This window comes from Pseudorasbora parva, chromosome 1, assembly GCF_024679245.1.
Source record: "Pseudorasbora parva isolate DD20220531a chromosome 1, ASM2467924v1, whole genome shotgun sequence".
In the NCBI taxonomy this organism is placed as follows: domain Eukaryota; kingdom Metazoa; phylum Chordata; class Actinopteri; order Cypriniformes; family Gobionidae; genus Pseudorasbora; species Pseudorasbora parva.
In genome coordinates, this window is record NC_090172.1 from 68,672,230 (window position 1) to 68,690,837 (window position 18,608).

The 18,608-nt window shown below is 38.1% G+C and overlaps 1 protein-coding gene across 1 annotated transcript in view; it reads right to left on the reverse strand.

Moving 5' to 3' along the window:
- Window positions 1-18,608, reverse strand: part of LOC137075964 (uncharacterized) — a 40,949-nt gene that overhangs the window by 16,368 nt on the left and 5,973 nt on the right. Inside the window, exons 5-6 of the mRNA XM_067444934.1 lie at window positions 3,959-4,239; window positions 193-338 (exon numbers count right to left, since the gene is read on the reverse strand). Coding sequence (XP_067301035.1) covers window positions 193-338; window positions 3,959-4,239 — 427 coding nt within the window. The remainder of the gene's footprint in view (window positions 1-192; window positions 339-3,958; window positions 4,240-18,608) is intronic.

Consider the following 18,608-nt stretch of genomic DNA (forward strand, 5'->3'; position numbering starts at 1 on the left):
TGTAAAATAAGAGTATAAGAACTATTTATTTCATAAATATTTAGTTAATTTTACGAATGCATTTCTACCAGATCTGTCTGGTTCTAGACTAGAACTACACTCTATATTAAAAACCACTGGAATGGAATGAGAATGGCTTCAAAAAGTTAAATTCCCATGGAAAAGGGTTTAGACCAGGTTGTTATGAATTACCTGGATAAACCACATAGACTTTCACCTCAGCGAGAGAAAGAATCTTAGAAGTTCCAGGAATATCCACAGATACATATCGTCCCTCCATCCTATTACACGAGTAGCTGTAGGAAGCTCCTGCTGGGATACTAGAAATTATAGCACATCTGGAGAAACACAATAGAGTGAGTTTTAATAATGACTCTTCACTTATCTTTTATCTAAATTAATACTGCATATTGTATAGTTTGATATTTTCCCTAACTTATACACCATACAATCTTATAAGCTAAGATGCAAATCCAATTGAAACGTGCAAGTATTTGCAATAATTAATTCATTTTGTTATAATAGATGGTTGAATTGTTTAAAGATACCAATATTGGTGCCATTATTCATTTGAACAGTTTATCAATATGGTCTCATCAGTGTTTACTATTTAGATTATACTGTAATGAAATACAACACAGAGAATGTATTTCTTTATTCTGAAACAATGTTAGTGTTGTATTTTACTGTAGGTGGCTAAATTAATTATGTAATCATAGAAGGAGTTTCCTTGTGCTGCCGCCTCAGAAAACAAATGCTGTCAACAGTCTGATCTTTACTACATTTTATCAGGTATGTAAACCAGTGTTTTCTGCACTGATTATTGCCATTTAATTAACAACAATTTGCCTGAGCAATGAATTGGTGTTCCCGGTCTGCACTGAATAAAAAGACCCTGTACCACAAAATAATGGCAAGAAAAGGCTTAGTCGTTTTCCTCACATGCTTAGTTGCTTTCCTCACGCAAAGAAAGTGAACAACATGATGAACAAATTACTCTTATGGCCAACTTCATTTTAGTAAATTAAAAACACAGCATTTGTGTAGTCCAACTCATGAACAAATGACACTTTTGAGTTAAGTTTCCAACAGTTGCAGTGCTAAGTGATCCACAGGACCTTTTGGAGGCAGACTGGAGGTTTACAATAATGAGTCAAGCAGGTCAAATGTTGACTTCTGGAGCTAAAGTCTCAGCAGGAGCGGTTGGACTGCTTTAAGGTCTATGCGGGTGAAGGTTTACTTGCAACCATGGTCGTGCTGTTGTTCCTTCCCTTGTCAGGCCAGAAACTCAGAACAAGAGTGTGTTTACTTGGCTTTTATTCCTTCCAGTTTGGGAGGGGATTACTAATTCCCACCTGCCTACTGTAGTGGTGTGATTGGGTAGTAGCATTTCAAGTGTCTGTCCATCACATCCCACCTTTCCATCCTTTAGAGCTTGCTGCATTGTCTGAAAATACACAGTTGAACCTTGGAAAGCTTTATTTATTTTCCAGACCTTTCTCAGAGTCTTTGTAGCAGTGTTCTGAACTCAACAAACTGTTCGAGCTATCACCAACCAATGTCCATTTCTGTGTCAGTAGGAGAGATTACATTGACTGTTATATATGGTTTGATGAGAACAACTTAGAAGTTCAGGAGCTGCTGTCAAGGAAGATATCAGCACACAAGGCCCACCTGGCTAAACAAAAAGCAGACTTCCACCTGGAATGCAGCATCCTCCAGCGTAAGCTTCGGGAGATTCAAAATGAATGGTGGACCAACCTTGCAGTAAGGACTCAGCTTTGTGATGATACTGGTGATTACAGCAGATTATACAAAGCTCTAAAAGCAGTATATGGTCCATTGTTCCAAACCTTGAGCCCCCTAAAGAGTGCAGATGGAAAACAAATGCTCACTGAAAAGCACTCTATCCTGAACCATATCTGTCCGTGACGTTACCCATAGAATTCTGAAGAGCAGTTCTGAAGAAGTAAGTAGAGACGAGCTGGCCATTGCCATCTTGCCAGCACGTCATCACATGTCTCCCCCGGATAACAATCCGGATGACAATGGGCAAAGATCCAGGACATGAGCAGAGCTGAGGTGAGGTGACGCAATGACTAAAATACAGGGGATAAATGGCTATTCACCTGTCACTCAATGTGAACACGCCCTTAATTATGCAGAACTTTAAGGCTTTATATTATGGAAACGAATGAGTTATAAAAAATAAAATAAATCTGCGGTAAAGTTGAGAATTTTTACATTGGGCTCAATTAGATAATGCTCCCTTCTGGAGCCTGTCTCTAGTGGCCAGTCGATGAATTGCAGTTTAAATTACTTCCATATTTACCTCAAGGTAAAACTCCACTGGGCAAGACACGTTTCCTGGATGGAGAACCACCGCCCTTATATTAGTATAATTTCTATAATTTTTGTTTTTTAAGGGTGGGGGTGTTACGTGATTTAATTTGTTTCCCTCCCCTCCTTTTTTATTGGTCACTGTGTTTCACCCCTTTGCTATGGTTTGTTTCTCTCACTTTTCTGTTCTACACTGTCGCTCAGTTCTAGGTGCTGTGATTGGTTGTGTCTTAAGATCATTCATTGTCAAGGACATGGAAATGGACCAATCATTAACTGTGCTTCTTGACAAAGGACACCTGGTGGAACGGAAGAGGGGGGCAGAGCTTGAGGTGTGTTTTTTGGCTTTGCCATTTGATCAATGCTACTGACTTAGTGATGGTTCGCTTGTTGTGTTTTTTTTCTAGAGAACGTCGTACCTATTCGATACTGTGCTGGCCAAGACAGTAGAGAAAAGGAAAGTACACCACATGACTTATATCTAACATACACATAGAGTTCCCTGTTAAGCACATTAGGTAAGGAGCAGACCCCAGAGCCCAGAATAAAAAGAGTGTTTATATTAAATTATGTGCAGCTTCTTCATACCTCTATACCAACATAGCATTCAGGTCATGATCCTCAAGGTACAACTCTGCTGGGTAGGGCATGTTTCCTGGACGGAGAACCACCACCTACCAAAGATCGTGCTGTACAGGGAGTTGTCCACAAGTTACCGCAACATTGTGGCACCACAAAAGCTGTACAAGACTTCCTGAAGAAGTCCCTCTGCTTGCTCCATCGATCCCCTTCAGTGGGCAACACAAGCAGCTGATTGTGACTCCGGGAGGTGCACAGTACTTCAGGCCACCTCCTTCTTTGAAGATACCCATAGGGCCACTATTGAGGACAAAAGGAAATTAAGGAAGAACTGTGTCTCTCAGTACCCATCCTGGACCAGACCTTGACCTGCAGCCGCTGTGGCAGGACCTGCCTGTCCCACATAGGCCTCGTCAGCCACCAGCGTGCCTGTAGAAGATGTGGATGTGCTTCCTAAATCTTCATTCATGAAGCCAAGCCATGATGATGACACGGTTACCTTGATGAATAAGGAGACGTATAGGTCATGTGCTTTACAGTTGCCTGTCCATGTTGCGGTTTCAAGCCAATGTGTGCTTAGAGACTGTCTTTTTCTTTGAGCCTCTCATTGTTCTTACTGTGTTCTAGAAAAAAACTGGTTTGGTGGCCATAGGCTGTCCATGGTGATTTACACATTAGTCTCAGGCATGGAAGGCTCAGGTGAACAATGGACAACTTGTGATGAAATTAGCCTACGATGAGTGGGACAATGATGTCCTCATTCTTCCCAGTACCTTCTGACAATCTTGATCAAAACAAAGAGATGTGTGGACACAGGGATTCTTGTTGTGAAGTGGGACCTCTAGTTTTAAAACAGGCTGGCTTGGGAACTACAGTTCTTAGATATTTTATAGGTGTGTGGTTTATAACCAGTCAGACTTATGATCAGTGAACAGTAGAGGCAAACAATTAACTAGTTCTAAAGATGCTTTATAATCTAAACCGTTACCAGCCAACTGCACAGAATCTCTGGAAATAAGAATATATCAGAGAGACTCACATGGGGTTGCTGAAAACATTTGAAGAAATGTTTCCAATTCTAATCTCTGCCCCGTTAATCCTGTCGCTGGCGACGTCTCTGTTTGTGATGACCACTCTGTTCACGGTATACACCTTCAGCAGATCCAGCTTCCACCATGGATCGCTTTGTAATTGTGTATGCGTGCAAGTGGAGGGATTCATATCCAGAGCGTTTTGGGGATACCAGCTGCTATATAGTGACGACTGGCTGGCTGTGCCCCATCCTGCTGCATTTACTGGAATATGTTCAAGGGAAAAAAACTGTGAATTGTGTAAAGTGCTATACAAATAAAACTGACTTTTTTTACGGGTTTAGAGGGTTTTACATTCTCATGTAATCATTTACTGTAGCAAACACTATGACAATGTCATCAAACAAACAGGGAAAATAGACCACAAATATCATTAACGGTTGGGTTGATGGAAGAAATGAAAGAGCAGATTTGCAGCAGTAAAGTATTTTAACTCTTTCCCGCCAGCGTTTTTAAAAGAAGTTGCCAGCCACCGCCAGGGTTTTTGACAATTTTCACTAAAATGTAATAACCCATAGCATATTTTGTTTAATGAATATCTGAGCATGCATTATATCAAAATAAAGTTAATCTGTTTTATTCTAGCGACATGCATTCCTTTTTTATCAACACTTGAATATGGGTAGGTTTCATAAAAAAAGTCTTACTCGCGTGTGTTTTGATCAGGAGATGCTGTACTCATTCAGAAGATGTGCAATAGTGCCCCCTAGTGTCTAACAGTGAAAACACGGAAAATTCCTTTATTGGCCTGAAAGCGTTTTCTCACAAATAAGGGAAATTTCTGTGTTTGGCGAAGAAAGAGTTAATGACTAAACAAAATAACACTCAAGCTATTTCAGCAATCTTGTAAAACATTAACATAACATCACACTATAGATGAGAACAGACAACCAATATTTGGGAATTTTAAAATATCCAGGTACTTTAGATTTTTTTTCAAAACTACTTTTCAGAACTAGTCATATGTCTTTGGCCCAATCGGTACTAAACCAGTTCAGAAATATTGGTTGCTAAGGGGAGCCAAAATGTTCAATGTGGTTGACTCATTAACGAAATAAGATATTTTCACTAAACTTTGGACAGGTGTATGCGTTCATTCTGATATCACAAGAAAAACGAATTGACGATCGACCACTTCGATCAACAAAAAAAACATGAATATTGCTATAACCACACAACCACTCAGTTATTGTCATGTCTGTTGGACAACACATTTCTAGCATTCCATAGCAACAAGAGGACCATTACTAGTACCATCCAATCCATGCTAGTTTCTGGCTTGCCTGAACACAGAGGTCATTTCTTACTCCTTTGTCATGTCTAATTTCCATACTGTCGTCACTATCGACTATCTCAGAATATCCCCACTCTGATCCACAGGAGTGGGTGTGTTTGTACTTTTATCTACTTTTGTTTTATAAAAAAAATTTCACTTTGCACAGAGCTTTTTAAGTTCATGAGTTTTCATTGTGTCTGAAAATGTAGAGCCCTAAAAATGTTACACAGCAGCACAAACTAACTAACAGAAGATGTTTAATTCATGAAACTCACTTTCTTTTTCATCGGCCTCGATCTGAGCTGAGAAAAACCCTTAAAATGAGAGAAACAGAATGTGCAGTATTAGTAAACTTAAATTTAAGTAAAATCAAGACACCTTCATTTATATAGCACTTTATATACAACACTGACTATTTCAAAGCAGCCTCACAGTAATAAACAGGAAAATAACAGAATCAATGATGCAAATTCACCAAATATAAGACAAACTCAAATTAAAATAAATGAGTTAAATTGGAACTTATATTTGGCTTCATTTTTAAAGGGGTACTTCAGCGCTGGGAAGATGAATCTGTATTTAAACTGGGTCATCAATATAGTAGAAATGTGAAATTATTTTTGAATTTGGTGTCTTCTAGACTGAGAAAAGACAGAAAATGTATTTTTGTCCCATGGGGATGAAAGACTGCAATTCCCAGAATGCTTCGCTGCCCTGTGAGGCCATTTCCAACGCCAACAACTTCATTACTGTGACTGAGTTAGAGACACTACAATTAAAAACTGAACGTATGTGTTCAATATAACGAATGAGTCACCGCGCGAGTCTCACAGCACTGAGCACTAACTGCAGGAGTGATGAGAGCTGAGGTAATCGCGACTACACTCGCGGCATACATTCACAACACGAGTTCAGTCTGGCGCGTTTTCAGTTCATGCCTTTGCAAGCTTAACTTTCATAGAAATGAATTTGAGAAGTTAAAAGACTTACATTGCTCACCATAGCTCCGTTTAAATGATCCTGTCTGCAAGCTGAGCTCTCCCTGCAAGCTGAGTGTAATCTCCCATCCCCCATACGCAGATTCAAAACATGCGGAAATGGCTCCCTCTGCTGGCTGTAGTCTTTAGCCTTTGGGCAAACATTCCTCCTATGATGCAAAAATCGTCATTTTGCATCATAGGAGGAATTTTTCCAGAAATAAAATGCATAAATCTCTCGTCTCGGGGAGATATGAGAGGGGAAAGCACAATAATTTGAATATTCTCCAGGGTTTCTACTGATACAAAGCCATATGCTAATCGCTGAAGTAACCCTTTAACATTGTGATGCAAAAAAAAAAAAAAAAAAATATATATATATATATATATATATATATATATATATATATATATATATATATATAGAATAATATGAATCCCTGTTAAAACAATGCAATCTCATTTCAAACACCCACATGATCTCATTCCTAAATGACAGTGATTCTCCTGTGTCTATTAAACCTTTGACAAAATCACACCGGAATATATTCAGATCTGTGTTTCCAACCTTAGAGTCTCACTTACTCTGTTACAAATATTAAAATGATCACAGAAGAACTGGGATGAAAGTTTATATTTTGAAATTAACACTGATGTATATGGTTGCGATCAAAATAGAGCAAATCAACATTTGAAAGTAGCGTGTTGCTTCAAACAATGATTGTATCGATTACACCATTACATTAGTAGCTGGCGACGGGTGTTAAAAATGTATTTGTCATTGAATCATTCAGTCAGAGATTCGTTCAATAACACTTACTCATCTGGTATAATGAAACAAGTGAAGTCTTTAGGAGTGAAGGAATCATTGAATCATTCATTAAATAGACTTCAACAATTAACATTTTGTTAGAACCCCTTGTAAATGACATGCTTAAGAATGAAAATGTCAATTGGGTATTATTAAGTATTCTCTAGAATAAATTATTTCTTTTAGTGATCTATTGTTTCCAGACTCATCTTTCAGAAATGGCCAACATATTAGAAAAGATGCACTTACCCAGTAAAAGTGACAGAGTCCTATAGAAAACCCTCATGTTCACTTCTCGATTCTTTCTGCTTTTATTTGAGCATTGAATGAAAATTGTTCCTGGGAGACAGAGAGAGAGAGAAAGAGAGAGAGAGAGAATGAATGATGCAAAAGTTTAGCTTTACATACTAGTGTGACTTCAGTCAGTCATGTCACATGATTATATTTCTCCTGCTCTTTTTCCATATTTCCTCCATTCCCATGTCTTTCTCATTGACTGGAGCTGGAATATTTCTCAGTCAAAAAAACTATTATTTTTAAAATAAATAATCTTACAAATCCATGTATAAACAAGCGAACAAGCCATCATATGAATATCAAAATGGTATCAAAGTTTAAACCAAGTCAGGTTAAAAATGGCACCTGGAGACCTAGGTATAAATAGCATTGACCCTAACCCTACCCTTTAAATATAAGTCGTCACCTTTATTTACATAGCGCTTTTTACAATGCAGATTGTTTCAAAGCTACTTCACTATGGAACTACCTTTGTCTCAATAAAACTGAACAAACGTTTTTCAGAAACTATCAAAAATATGCCATTACAAAAGAAGAAAAACACATTGAAAATGAAAGAACTCAGTCGCACAAATGTTACAGGATATTCAGTATGCTTCATTCTTTGTTAATGTTTTTCAAAGATTCGTTTTCGCAAATTGTGGATTGTGAATGCATTGCCAAAGATGTTTCTCATTTTTTCGTTTGCTGTTTTTGACACAAACCTCTCGTGGGGGCGGGCTTAACAGTGATCTACTCTGATTGGATAAAGAGCTTTTGATGGACAGGTGGAATTATTTTGCGGTGCTTTGTAATAGGCTTGTTCATAAAGATGAGCTCTCAGGAGAGACATGGAGCAGCGATGGCTTCATCTTCATCATCATCTTCACCCGCTTGTTCTTCAAGGCAGCAATAAGTTTGTGTTATTGAAGTAACCAATAATATCGATAAAAGTTGTATCAATGTACTGTACAGTGTGCAACAGTTTTTTGCAGGTTATTGATATACTGTAACAACTCAGACCCTGAACAGTTCATCCCTCCACCAGAGGGAGCCATCACCAAGTTCTAGTGACACTTCCTGTCTGTAGCCTCACTTCCTGTTTGTAGCTTTAAAGCCATGTGCTTCAGTGAACTCATTGGGAAGTATTGCCAGTTTATTCTGCCTTACCAAGCGGTTACCATTGTCATTTGTCTTTTCTACTGTTTTGACCTGTTTGCCTGTTCACTGGATTTTCCTTTTGACTAACGTTTGGAGTTTGTTTGCTGTCTGCCTGCCGATTGAGTTTCTGACCCCTGCCTGTACTTTGATCACGTCCTTGCCTGCCGTTTTGAGTTGTGATATCTGTTCCTTACTCTTTGACAATAAAGTCCCTCTGCAACATGGATTCTAATCTGCCTTCAGCTATGGGTTCGTTACATATACATAACTTAGGCGTAATTTGCACCAGGGGGTGTGCGAGAGGAAAAATGTAATGGCGGCCTGTTTTTTTAATAGGATTTTCCATACAATAAAAAAAAAGTCAACGTGATCGCAGAAGATTTGGTTTCAAAGTGAATTGTAAACGTGCCTATTTAACTGAGTTTATCATGGTGTGTTGTTGTGTTTTTTATTAAGAATAATAGGCTAATGAACCCACAGTTCAAGCAACCCGCCCTCGAATCGGCGCTAACTCTAAACCGAAACTAAAATCTGCTAGGCCTCACTGAGCGCGCATTTACTGACGAGCTGCCATTCACAGTGTGCGCGTACGGGCGCGGTTTCAGTTCATGCATATGGAAGCTTAACTTTCATAGGAATTCATTGAAAGTACTCGATTTGCTCCGCTCTATTATTAATACCGGAGCAGCCATGTGCATGTTTCTTTCGGTTAGATAGAATTAGTGATTCAAAAGCCCAGTCGGTGATGCCGGTATTACCGGTGTTGTCACGCGTTGATTAAATAACGTGGGAAAATTTCCACACCGTCACATATCTATGGGTGCCAACTCGTTTCATTCATTCCAAACGTATATATATATATATATATATATATATATATATATATATATATATATATATGCTTAACTGGCTGAAATCAAGGAAACTGTCAAGTGGGACAGTTAGTGACGAAGGAGGAGAGGGACCAAGAGAGAGTGAGGATTTAGAGGCAAAAGAGACGGTGAGAATAGTGGAACATTTTATGTTTGATGTTGCACTTGAAAAGTGTCAGATTGATCCTCGTGTTTATTTATTTTATCTATATTGGACTTATTCTCTTTAATGTTGTGGATTGTTTGTAATAGGGCTGGGCGATATGGAGCAAAAAATATATCTCGATATATTTTGCTATATCTCGATATACGATATATATCTAAATATCTTTACAGGAAAAATAACCCACTAAAAACTACAGCAAAAACAAATATGCCAAATAACACAAATTCTTTTCTTTTTTTATTGAAGTGCAAAGAGGTAGTCAGTTCATGTAGGAACAAAGTGCTTTTGCAACATTTAAAAAAAAACTCCCTGATTACATAAATAATAATAATTTAACTGTAAAAGAAAATAAATAATATTGCCTTCTTTTCATTTATTTCATGCTTTCAAAAGATGAATCAAAGACTCCCTTTTTTACACTTAACAGTAAAACAGTAAGCATTTTGCAGAAAGATGGGGGCATGACTGAGATATAAATAAACTGATTTTGTCATAACACCATTTCCTGTTAAATTTGTATCAAAATTCAAACAGTGATGTTTGTCATGAGTTTGACCAAATTCAAACTCATCATGCGGATCATGTAGGCTACACATGAGCTGAATTTCACTTCTTTTCCAGTTACAGAACGAAATATGAATGTCAGAAGGTAGGCTATATGATAATATGATACAGTACAACTTACAGAAGAGCACTGTGTCTCAGGACACCCGGGATGTCGCGTTTTTCCCTCTTGGTTAAAACGTGAATAGACCTGTTCATCATAATCCCGTGATAAAGCTGACAAAATAATCATAGTAATGATATTGCAATACTTTTTAAATGTTTTCAAATGATATGCAATCATTTTGACATTTTAACTGAAAACCATGCGATCAGTTAGACACAAATCATAAACTGGCATGATTGCGACTGAGAGTGCGTCTCGGTCTCGCACCAGTGTCAATCACCTGACTGTGGGTGAAACTTGCGCTTTGAACTATGATGAACATTAATATTTCTTTATAAATTTTAGCAAGCAGTTGTGTTAGAAGGAAAACATGGTCTCTTAACTGAGTCCTGAACAACGCGCGCGCTTCTCAACATGATAACTAATCCTCACCTGGTTGCGGAAGCAGCCGTGTTCAATGAGACGACACGCGAGGGGACGGGGAACAAAAGCAAGAGGCGGGAGGCGCGTGAGCGGGAGCGAGCACAGCACAGGGAAGGCAAACAAGCAAAGTGGCGGAATCAGAATTAAATATAAAAAATATATCGATATATACGATATGTCCAAATCCATATCGAGTTGAAAAAATATCTCGATATATTTTAAATATCGAGATATCGCCCACCCCTAGTTTGTAACTTCATTGCAATTTAATTCAATGTACTGTCGTTCTTATTTCTATAACCGTTGTGTTATGATGATGATAATGATGATGATGATGACGCTAGCTCCACAGTCATTGAATATGCCTAGCGGTCTGTTGCTGCAATGTTTCTTTTATGCGGCTGAAAATAAATGTGCTTTCTGTTACTGAAGCTGTGTCTTGTCACATCCTCTTAAAAGTGGAAGCTTGTGCATAGCTTTGTTTCATTATATTGAAACGTTTTTGATGTAGTTATTGTCATTCGTGTTCTGGTTATTTGCCCATGATTAAACATGAGTCTTTATATGGCAATTAAACAAATCTTTGTTGTTTTTTTTTTTGTTTTTTTTTGAAGTAGGTATTGGGGGTGCGCGAACCCATTTGGGACATAGAAGGGGGTGCACAGGTAAAAAAGTTTGGGAATCGCTGATTTAGATATTCTAGGTATTATCAACTGGCCAGAAGTTTGAGACCGCAATAGATGTGATGGAGTATAATGTGTTAAGAGTTTGCTTAAGTCCCAGGGAGCTTAACCATTTAGTGCTTTGTAAGTAATAAGTACCATTTTAAAATGTATGCAATGTTTAAAAGGAGCCAATGCAGTGTTGACAGAACTGGGCTAATATGATCATACAGGTCCTTCTAAAAAAATAGCATATTGTGATAAAGTTCATTATTTTCATTTTTTTTAAAAATAGAAATTAAACTTTCATATATTTTAGACTCAGTGCACACCAACTGAAATATTTAAGGTCTTTTATTGTTTTAATACTGATGATTTTGGCATACAGCTCATGAAAATCCTAAATTCCTATCTCAAAAAATTAGCATATCATGAAAAGGTTCTCTAAACAAGCTATTAACCTGATCATCTAACTCAACAAATTAACTCTAAACACCTGCAAAAGATTCCTGAGGCTTTTAAAAACTCCCAGCCTGGTTCGTTAATCAAAACCGCAATCATGGGTAAGACTGCCGACCTGACTGCTGTCCAGAAGGCCATCATTGACACCCTCAAGCGAGAGGGGAAGACACAGAAAGACATTTCTGAACGAATAGGCTGTTCCCAGAGTGCTGTATCAAGGCACCGCAGTGGGAGGTCTGTGGGAAGGAAAAAGTGTGGCAAAAAAACGCTGCACAACGAGAAGAGGTGACCAGACCCTGAGGAAGATTGTGGAGAAGGACAGATTCCAGACCTTGGGGGACCTGCGGAAGCAGTGGACTGAGTCTGGAGTAGAAACATCCAGAGCCACCGTGCACAGGCGTGTTCAGGAAATGGGCTACAGGTGCCGTATTCCCCAGGTCAAGCCACTTTTGAACCAGGAACAGCGGCAGAAGCGCCTGACCTGGGCTACAGAGAAGCAGCACTACAGAGAAGCAGCTGGACTGGTGCTCAGTGGTCCAAAGTACTTTTTTTGGATGAAAGCAAATTTTGCATGTCATTCGGAAATCAAGGTGCCAGAGTCTGGAGGAAGACTGGGGAGAAGGAGATGCCATAATACCTGAAGTCCAGTGTCAAGTCCCCACAGTCAGTGATGGTCTGGGGTGCCATGTCAGCTGCTTGTGTTGGCCCACTGTGTTTTATCAAGGGCAGGGTCAATGCAGCTCGCTATCAGGAGATTTTGGAGCACTTCATGCTTCCATCTGCTGAAAAGCTTTATGGAGAGATTTCGTTTTTCAGCACGACCTGGCACCTGCTCACAGTGCCAAAACCACTGGTAAATGGTTTACTGACCATGGTATTACTGTACTCAATTGGCTTGCCAACTCTCCTGACCTGAACCCCATAGAGAATCTGTGGGATATTGTGAAGAGAAAGTTGAGAGACGCAAGACCCAACACTCTGGATGAGCTTAAGGCCGCTATCGAAGCATCCTGGGCCTCTATAACACCTCAGCAGTGCCGCAGGCTGATCGCCTCCATGCCACGCCGCATTGAAGCAGTCATTTCTGCAAAAGGATTCCCGACCAAGTATTGAGTGCATAACTGAACATAATTATTTGAAGGTTGAGGTTTTTTTAAATATTAAAAACACTTTTCTTTTATTGGTCGGATGAAATATGCAAATTTTTTGAGATTGAGAATTTGGGGTTTTCATGAGCTGTATGCCAAAATCATCAGTATTAAAACAATAAAAGACCTGAAATATTTCAGTTGGTGTGCAATGAATCTAAAATATATGAAAGTTTAATTTTTATCATTACATTATGGAAAATAATGAACTTTATGTTCATAACAGGGCTTTTTTAAAATGAGAAACTGGAATCAAAGAGCACACCCAGGTTCCTCAATGATGACGAAGGCTTCATAGAGCAGTCATCAAGTGTTAGACAGTATTGTAGATTACTACTTGTGGAGTTTTTTCGTCCAATAATTAACAATTATTTTTTTTTGTAATTAAGTTGCAGGAAATTACTATTCATCCATTTTTTATATCAGCTATGCATTCTGTTAATCTTGTGAATTGGTAAGTTTCATCAGTGCATGAAGAAATATAGAGCTGAGTATCGTCAGCTGGTAATGGGAGATATTATTGGTAACCGATAACGGTCAGATGAGTACGATTTAAACCATGCCATTGCAATTCCACTAATGCCAACATCATTTCCGATTCTATTCAAAAGAATATTGTGATCGATAGTATCGAATGCAGTGCTAAGATCGAGTAACACTAATAGAGAGATACAACCACGATCAGATGATAAGAGTAAATCATTTGTAACTCTGATAAGAGCAGTCTCAGTACTATGATACGGTCTAAATCCTGACTGGAAATCCTCACAGATACCAATTCTTTCTAAAGAGGAACATAATTGTGAAGACACAGCCTTTTCTAGTATTTTTGACAGAAACTGTAGATTTGAGATTGGCCTGTAATTGACTAATTCTTTAGGATCAAGTTGTGTTTTTTCAACTTTAAAGTTTTTGGTACATTTCCCTAATGTCAGGGATGAAGCAGAATAACTTGCCTTGTTTGTAAGGGTTTGGAAAGCACTATGTTGAGTCTTGCTCTCCTTCTGTAGTAAACCTCATTTGGGTACCTCTCATGAGGCAAGTAATCGTAAGAGGGGCTCTGGGGGTTTGACTTATTCCCCTTTTCCACCAAGGCAGTGCTGGTGTTAAATCAGAGCCAGAGCCTAGTTTCAAATCAGATCTTTGTGTTTCCACACCCAAAGCACCAGCTCCGAGCCAGGAAAAGTTGTTCTTAAGTAGCACCAAAACATTGCTGGGCTAGAACTAAGAACAGATTACGTCAGGCGCGGGCTCAACAAGATGAACACAAACTTGAGATCCGCTACATTTTAAATAGCAGCTAATGGAGCTAAAAGCTGCTTCTCATTTGTATTCACAGTCTATACAAATTACTGCGAATGCGGTATAATAATGCGGGTTGGTCTGCACAGCGTTGATGGATTAGATAGAACATGCCTGGTGTGTGTGTGTGTGTATTTATGTTTCCCACTACCCCTAGCAGTAGAGTCCTGCAGCCAGCCTGCAATGGGTCGAGTACCCGCAGGCATAAAAGTGGCAAGTCCTCTCATGAGGGAACTCGGAGGCTACACCAATAAAGGACGAGAAGTCACCAGATCTGGATTTGACGTTGAGTTGTGATTGTTTTATTATGTGTGTGTGTGGCTGTGGTCCGTGAGGGGCTCTCTGCGTTACTTTCATTTTGTTTGGTTAAGTCTTTTAAATGTTCGCCGGTTCTTGAAAAACGATCAAAACGATTCGGTCCTCCTTCTTCCCAGCCGAACATACTGTATTACTATTTCTATGTCCAAATCACCATTGCACACACACGCAACAACAATATGCCATTTGACCCATCACGTCACCACTACTGCGACTTCTGTTGATGCCTCTCGTAGCCCAGTTGAAGCGAGCGTTGCAGGAGTAGCAATGGATGAAGTAAAAGTAAAGTTGCTGAGTAGAGTATATAAAATTGTTGACAACGAGTCTATAAAGACACTTTAGTCTGTTTCTTTAACCCATTCAAGACACTGTTGTGATAAAAAAATTAAGCATTTTTATTGGAATGATTTAAGCGTATGATTTATTGGGGGCACAGATCGGGTAACGGGCCAAATATTAACGGGTCTGGGATGGACCCATGCAGGACTCTGGTATGACGTAAGACCTGGCTCTGTTGTGGCTCTTAGCAAACGGTTCTCAGAAAGCTCTCAAGTCGAACCAACTATGAACTGAGTCTAGAACTGGCTCCGAACTAGCACCCAGTTCATTCAGTGGAAAAGAGGTATTAGTGTACCATAAGAGTGACTGGCCAGGGCTCATTTCAGCCCCTAACCATATTCCCTTAAATGAATAACTTCCTAGTAAATATGCTGGTTCCAAGCCTTTGAGCAGCTTTTAACAAGTCCTTCTTTTATTTTACGGAGGCAATTTCTCGTTGAGGCTTGATAGCTCGGGGGGTGACCTTGAGAAACTATGGGGAAATGATAATGCAACAGCAATGCAGGCAAATCGGTAATATAGTTGAATATTTAGTCTATCTGGCTTCTGTGTTGTGTGTCTGTGTGTTCATGTAAATTTGAGATATATATCTTTTTTTTATTATTGATTAGACTCACTTAGCATGTTTGAAGCAAGTTTCGACAACATGCACAGCAAGTTTTCTTGAAGTAATTTGCTTATGTCAAAAAAACCATGAATGTAAATCTGCATGTAAATTTTCCCAAATTTCTCTCTGTGCTGGAATTCTTTGGTTTGGTGTGTAGCGATGCCAGCAGTAAGGCCAGTGTTGATGATTTTTGAAGATTGGTTGATTTTCAAGATCCACCTACATTAATCTGGCAAGAATTTTATTTATTTATAATAATGTCTGATAATGGTGTTCTTTTTTTGTGCCCCGATAGACTTGGTTGTCATTTGAATAGGCAGACAACTGTGATGACTATATGTAAATTAAGTTTGCATCATCTATTCTTTGGAAAAAAGCTAAGGAAATTACTTTATGTAGATGGGGTGTTGTGAAATATTGGTGAAACAAAGATGGGCAGAGAAGTGACTGTTTGCACTCCGACCACAAATAATTTTTAGTTGGTCAAATTTTTGTCTCTTTGCTTTTATCAAGCTCCATGTGTGTTTTAATGATTGAAGATTCTACTTGTTTGTTGTCTTTAAGAAATAAAGTCAGTAATTGTACAAGGAATTTGACCTCACTTCAGTCATTCAGTATTAGTATATTTAGCGTAACTTCTCAAGATTAATTGAAAACATTAAACTTAGTTTGAATACTTTTAAACATGCCATCTGGTTTTAATTTTAAATGCTGTTCTGAACAAGTTCTTTATTTTGATATAGTTTGAGTGTCTTCTGCAATATGTTAAGAACATGTTTTACAAAAGCAAAATAATATTCTACCTAAAAGAACTAACTTCATATTACAAACCCAGATATCAGTAGCAACAAGTCAGTCTTGAAAACCTGGGTTCCTCAAACCCAGTCCTGGAGAGCCACTGCCCTGCAGAGTTTACTTCCTACCCAATCAAACACACCGGAACAAGCTAGACAAGAACTGCGTCCAAAAACTGGAAAATGCTGCCCTGAGGACACATTTCACGATAGGAAGGCATCAAGCCAAGTTCTAGTCCAATGTGAGCTTCACGCTCTGCCTCCTGAGACACCTTCATCTGATTAATTTTTGAAGGGAGCATAGATGTGTTATCCCACAATCCTGTGTTCCATTCGGTGACAGTTACTTGTCAGTTTGTGTGTAAATGTAAGTTTTGGACCAACGTTTTCCACCAATGATGTCATTTATAAATAAAAAAAAGACTACTGTAGTAATTAAAGTAAATTCTTCAGCACTGGTAAGATGAATCTGTATTTAAACTAGGTCATTAATGTAGTAGAAATGTGATTTTTTTTTTTGTGTCTTCTAGACTGAGAAAAGACAGAAAATGTATTTTTATCTCGTGTGGATGAAAGACAACAATTTCCACAATGCTTGGCTGCCCTGTGAGGCCACCGCTACTGGTTTACTATGACTGGATCACTTCCCATCTTGTTTCTTTTCATAAAATCAGTTCAGTTGGAGAACAGACAGTACAATTAAATATTGAACATGTCTGTTCAATATAATGAGTAAGTTGCCAAGCAACTGTCACAGCACTAACGCTGCAGGAGTCAGATTACATTCAGCTTGATAAACGAGCTGAATGAGCTCTCGTGATGAGAGCTGAGGTAATAGCGACCACACCCACGTCAGTAGTACACAGTTCGTGTTCAGTCTACCACTTTTCAGTTCATGTCTTTGGAAGCTTAACTTTCATAGGAATTAATTTGAGAAAATGAAACGCTGACTTTGCTCTGCATAGCTCCATTTACATGAATGCCTGCAGCTGCTAGCTGAGCGGTGAGTGCGATCTCCCATCCCCCATATGCGGGTTGAAAACATTCGGAAATGGCTCCCTCTGCTGTCTGTAGTCTTTAGCCTTTGGCCTAAAATTCCTCAGATGATGCAAATATTGTCAATTGGCACCATCAGAGGAACTTTTCCAGAAATAAAATGCATAAATCTTTTGTCTCAGGGGGATATGAGGTGGGGTAAGTACAATCATTTGAATATACTCCAGGGTTTTTACTGATACAAAGCCATATGCTAATCGCTGAAGTAACCCTTTAAATATTTGTTTAGTTCTCAACAAAGCTCACTTTATTTTGCTGTAGATCATTAAACTATTACGCTGCCTCATGAGTCTGTCCGTAATTTCTCCTGCCTGTAGCTTTCTGGTAACTCTTAACACCTTGATTTATCGTATTTAGACCAAATATGGTACATGTTGTCACAAGCATATTTTTGAAGTTAACTCCTGAATGGTTCTTGAGTTGAATAGTGATGATGATGATTATTATTTTTTTTTCTTTTAATTGAGTTTTAATATATATATATATATATATATATATATATATATATATATATATATATATATATATATATATTAGTGCTGGGCAATGATTAAAATGTTTCATCTTAATTAATCGCATGATTTTCTGTGATTAATCGTGATTAATCATAAATTAATCAAAAATCAATAATGAATACAAAAGTGCTGCTATATGAACAAAAGGGCAATAACATATGGTTTGCAAATGCTTTAAACAAATAAGGTGCTTTTTAAGTAACAGTTACTATATTTCTTGTAAATATCAACTTAAACATAAATTAAATTAAATTAAATTAAATTAAATTAAATTAAATTAAATTAAATTAAATTGGTGGCATACATATATAGATTCTGTAGTAATATTCTCATCAGTGTTCTGTCAGCTTTTACATAGGCCTACTTAAATCTGCATATTTGTAATATTCACCCCAGGGTGTTATTTAATTTTATAAAGGCCATTTTCTAAAATTGTATTAAATCTATGCATCATCTTTCAAGTCTTACATTTGATTAATAAATTCATTTATAATAGTAAAGACACTGTAGACTGTTTCCAATCAAATTAAATAATTTAAACTGCAAACATGCAATCATACTTTTAAACCAATAACCGCCAATAGGGGGCAGCAAGTGATCGTCTTCATAAGTGAGTCATTGAGTCGTTCATTCAAATTATTAATTCAAAACACTGAATCATTTAGTAACAAAACACTGCGCTGAGTTTTGCTTTTGGAACTATTTTCGTCTGTGAAATCATGGGTGAAATGGAACAAAAAAGGTTATTTGGATCTAAATTTGA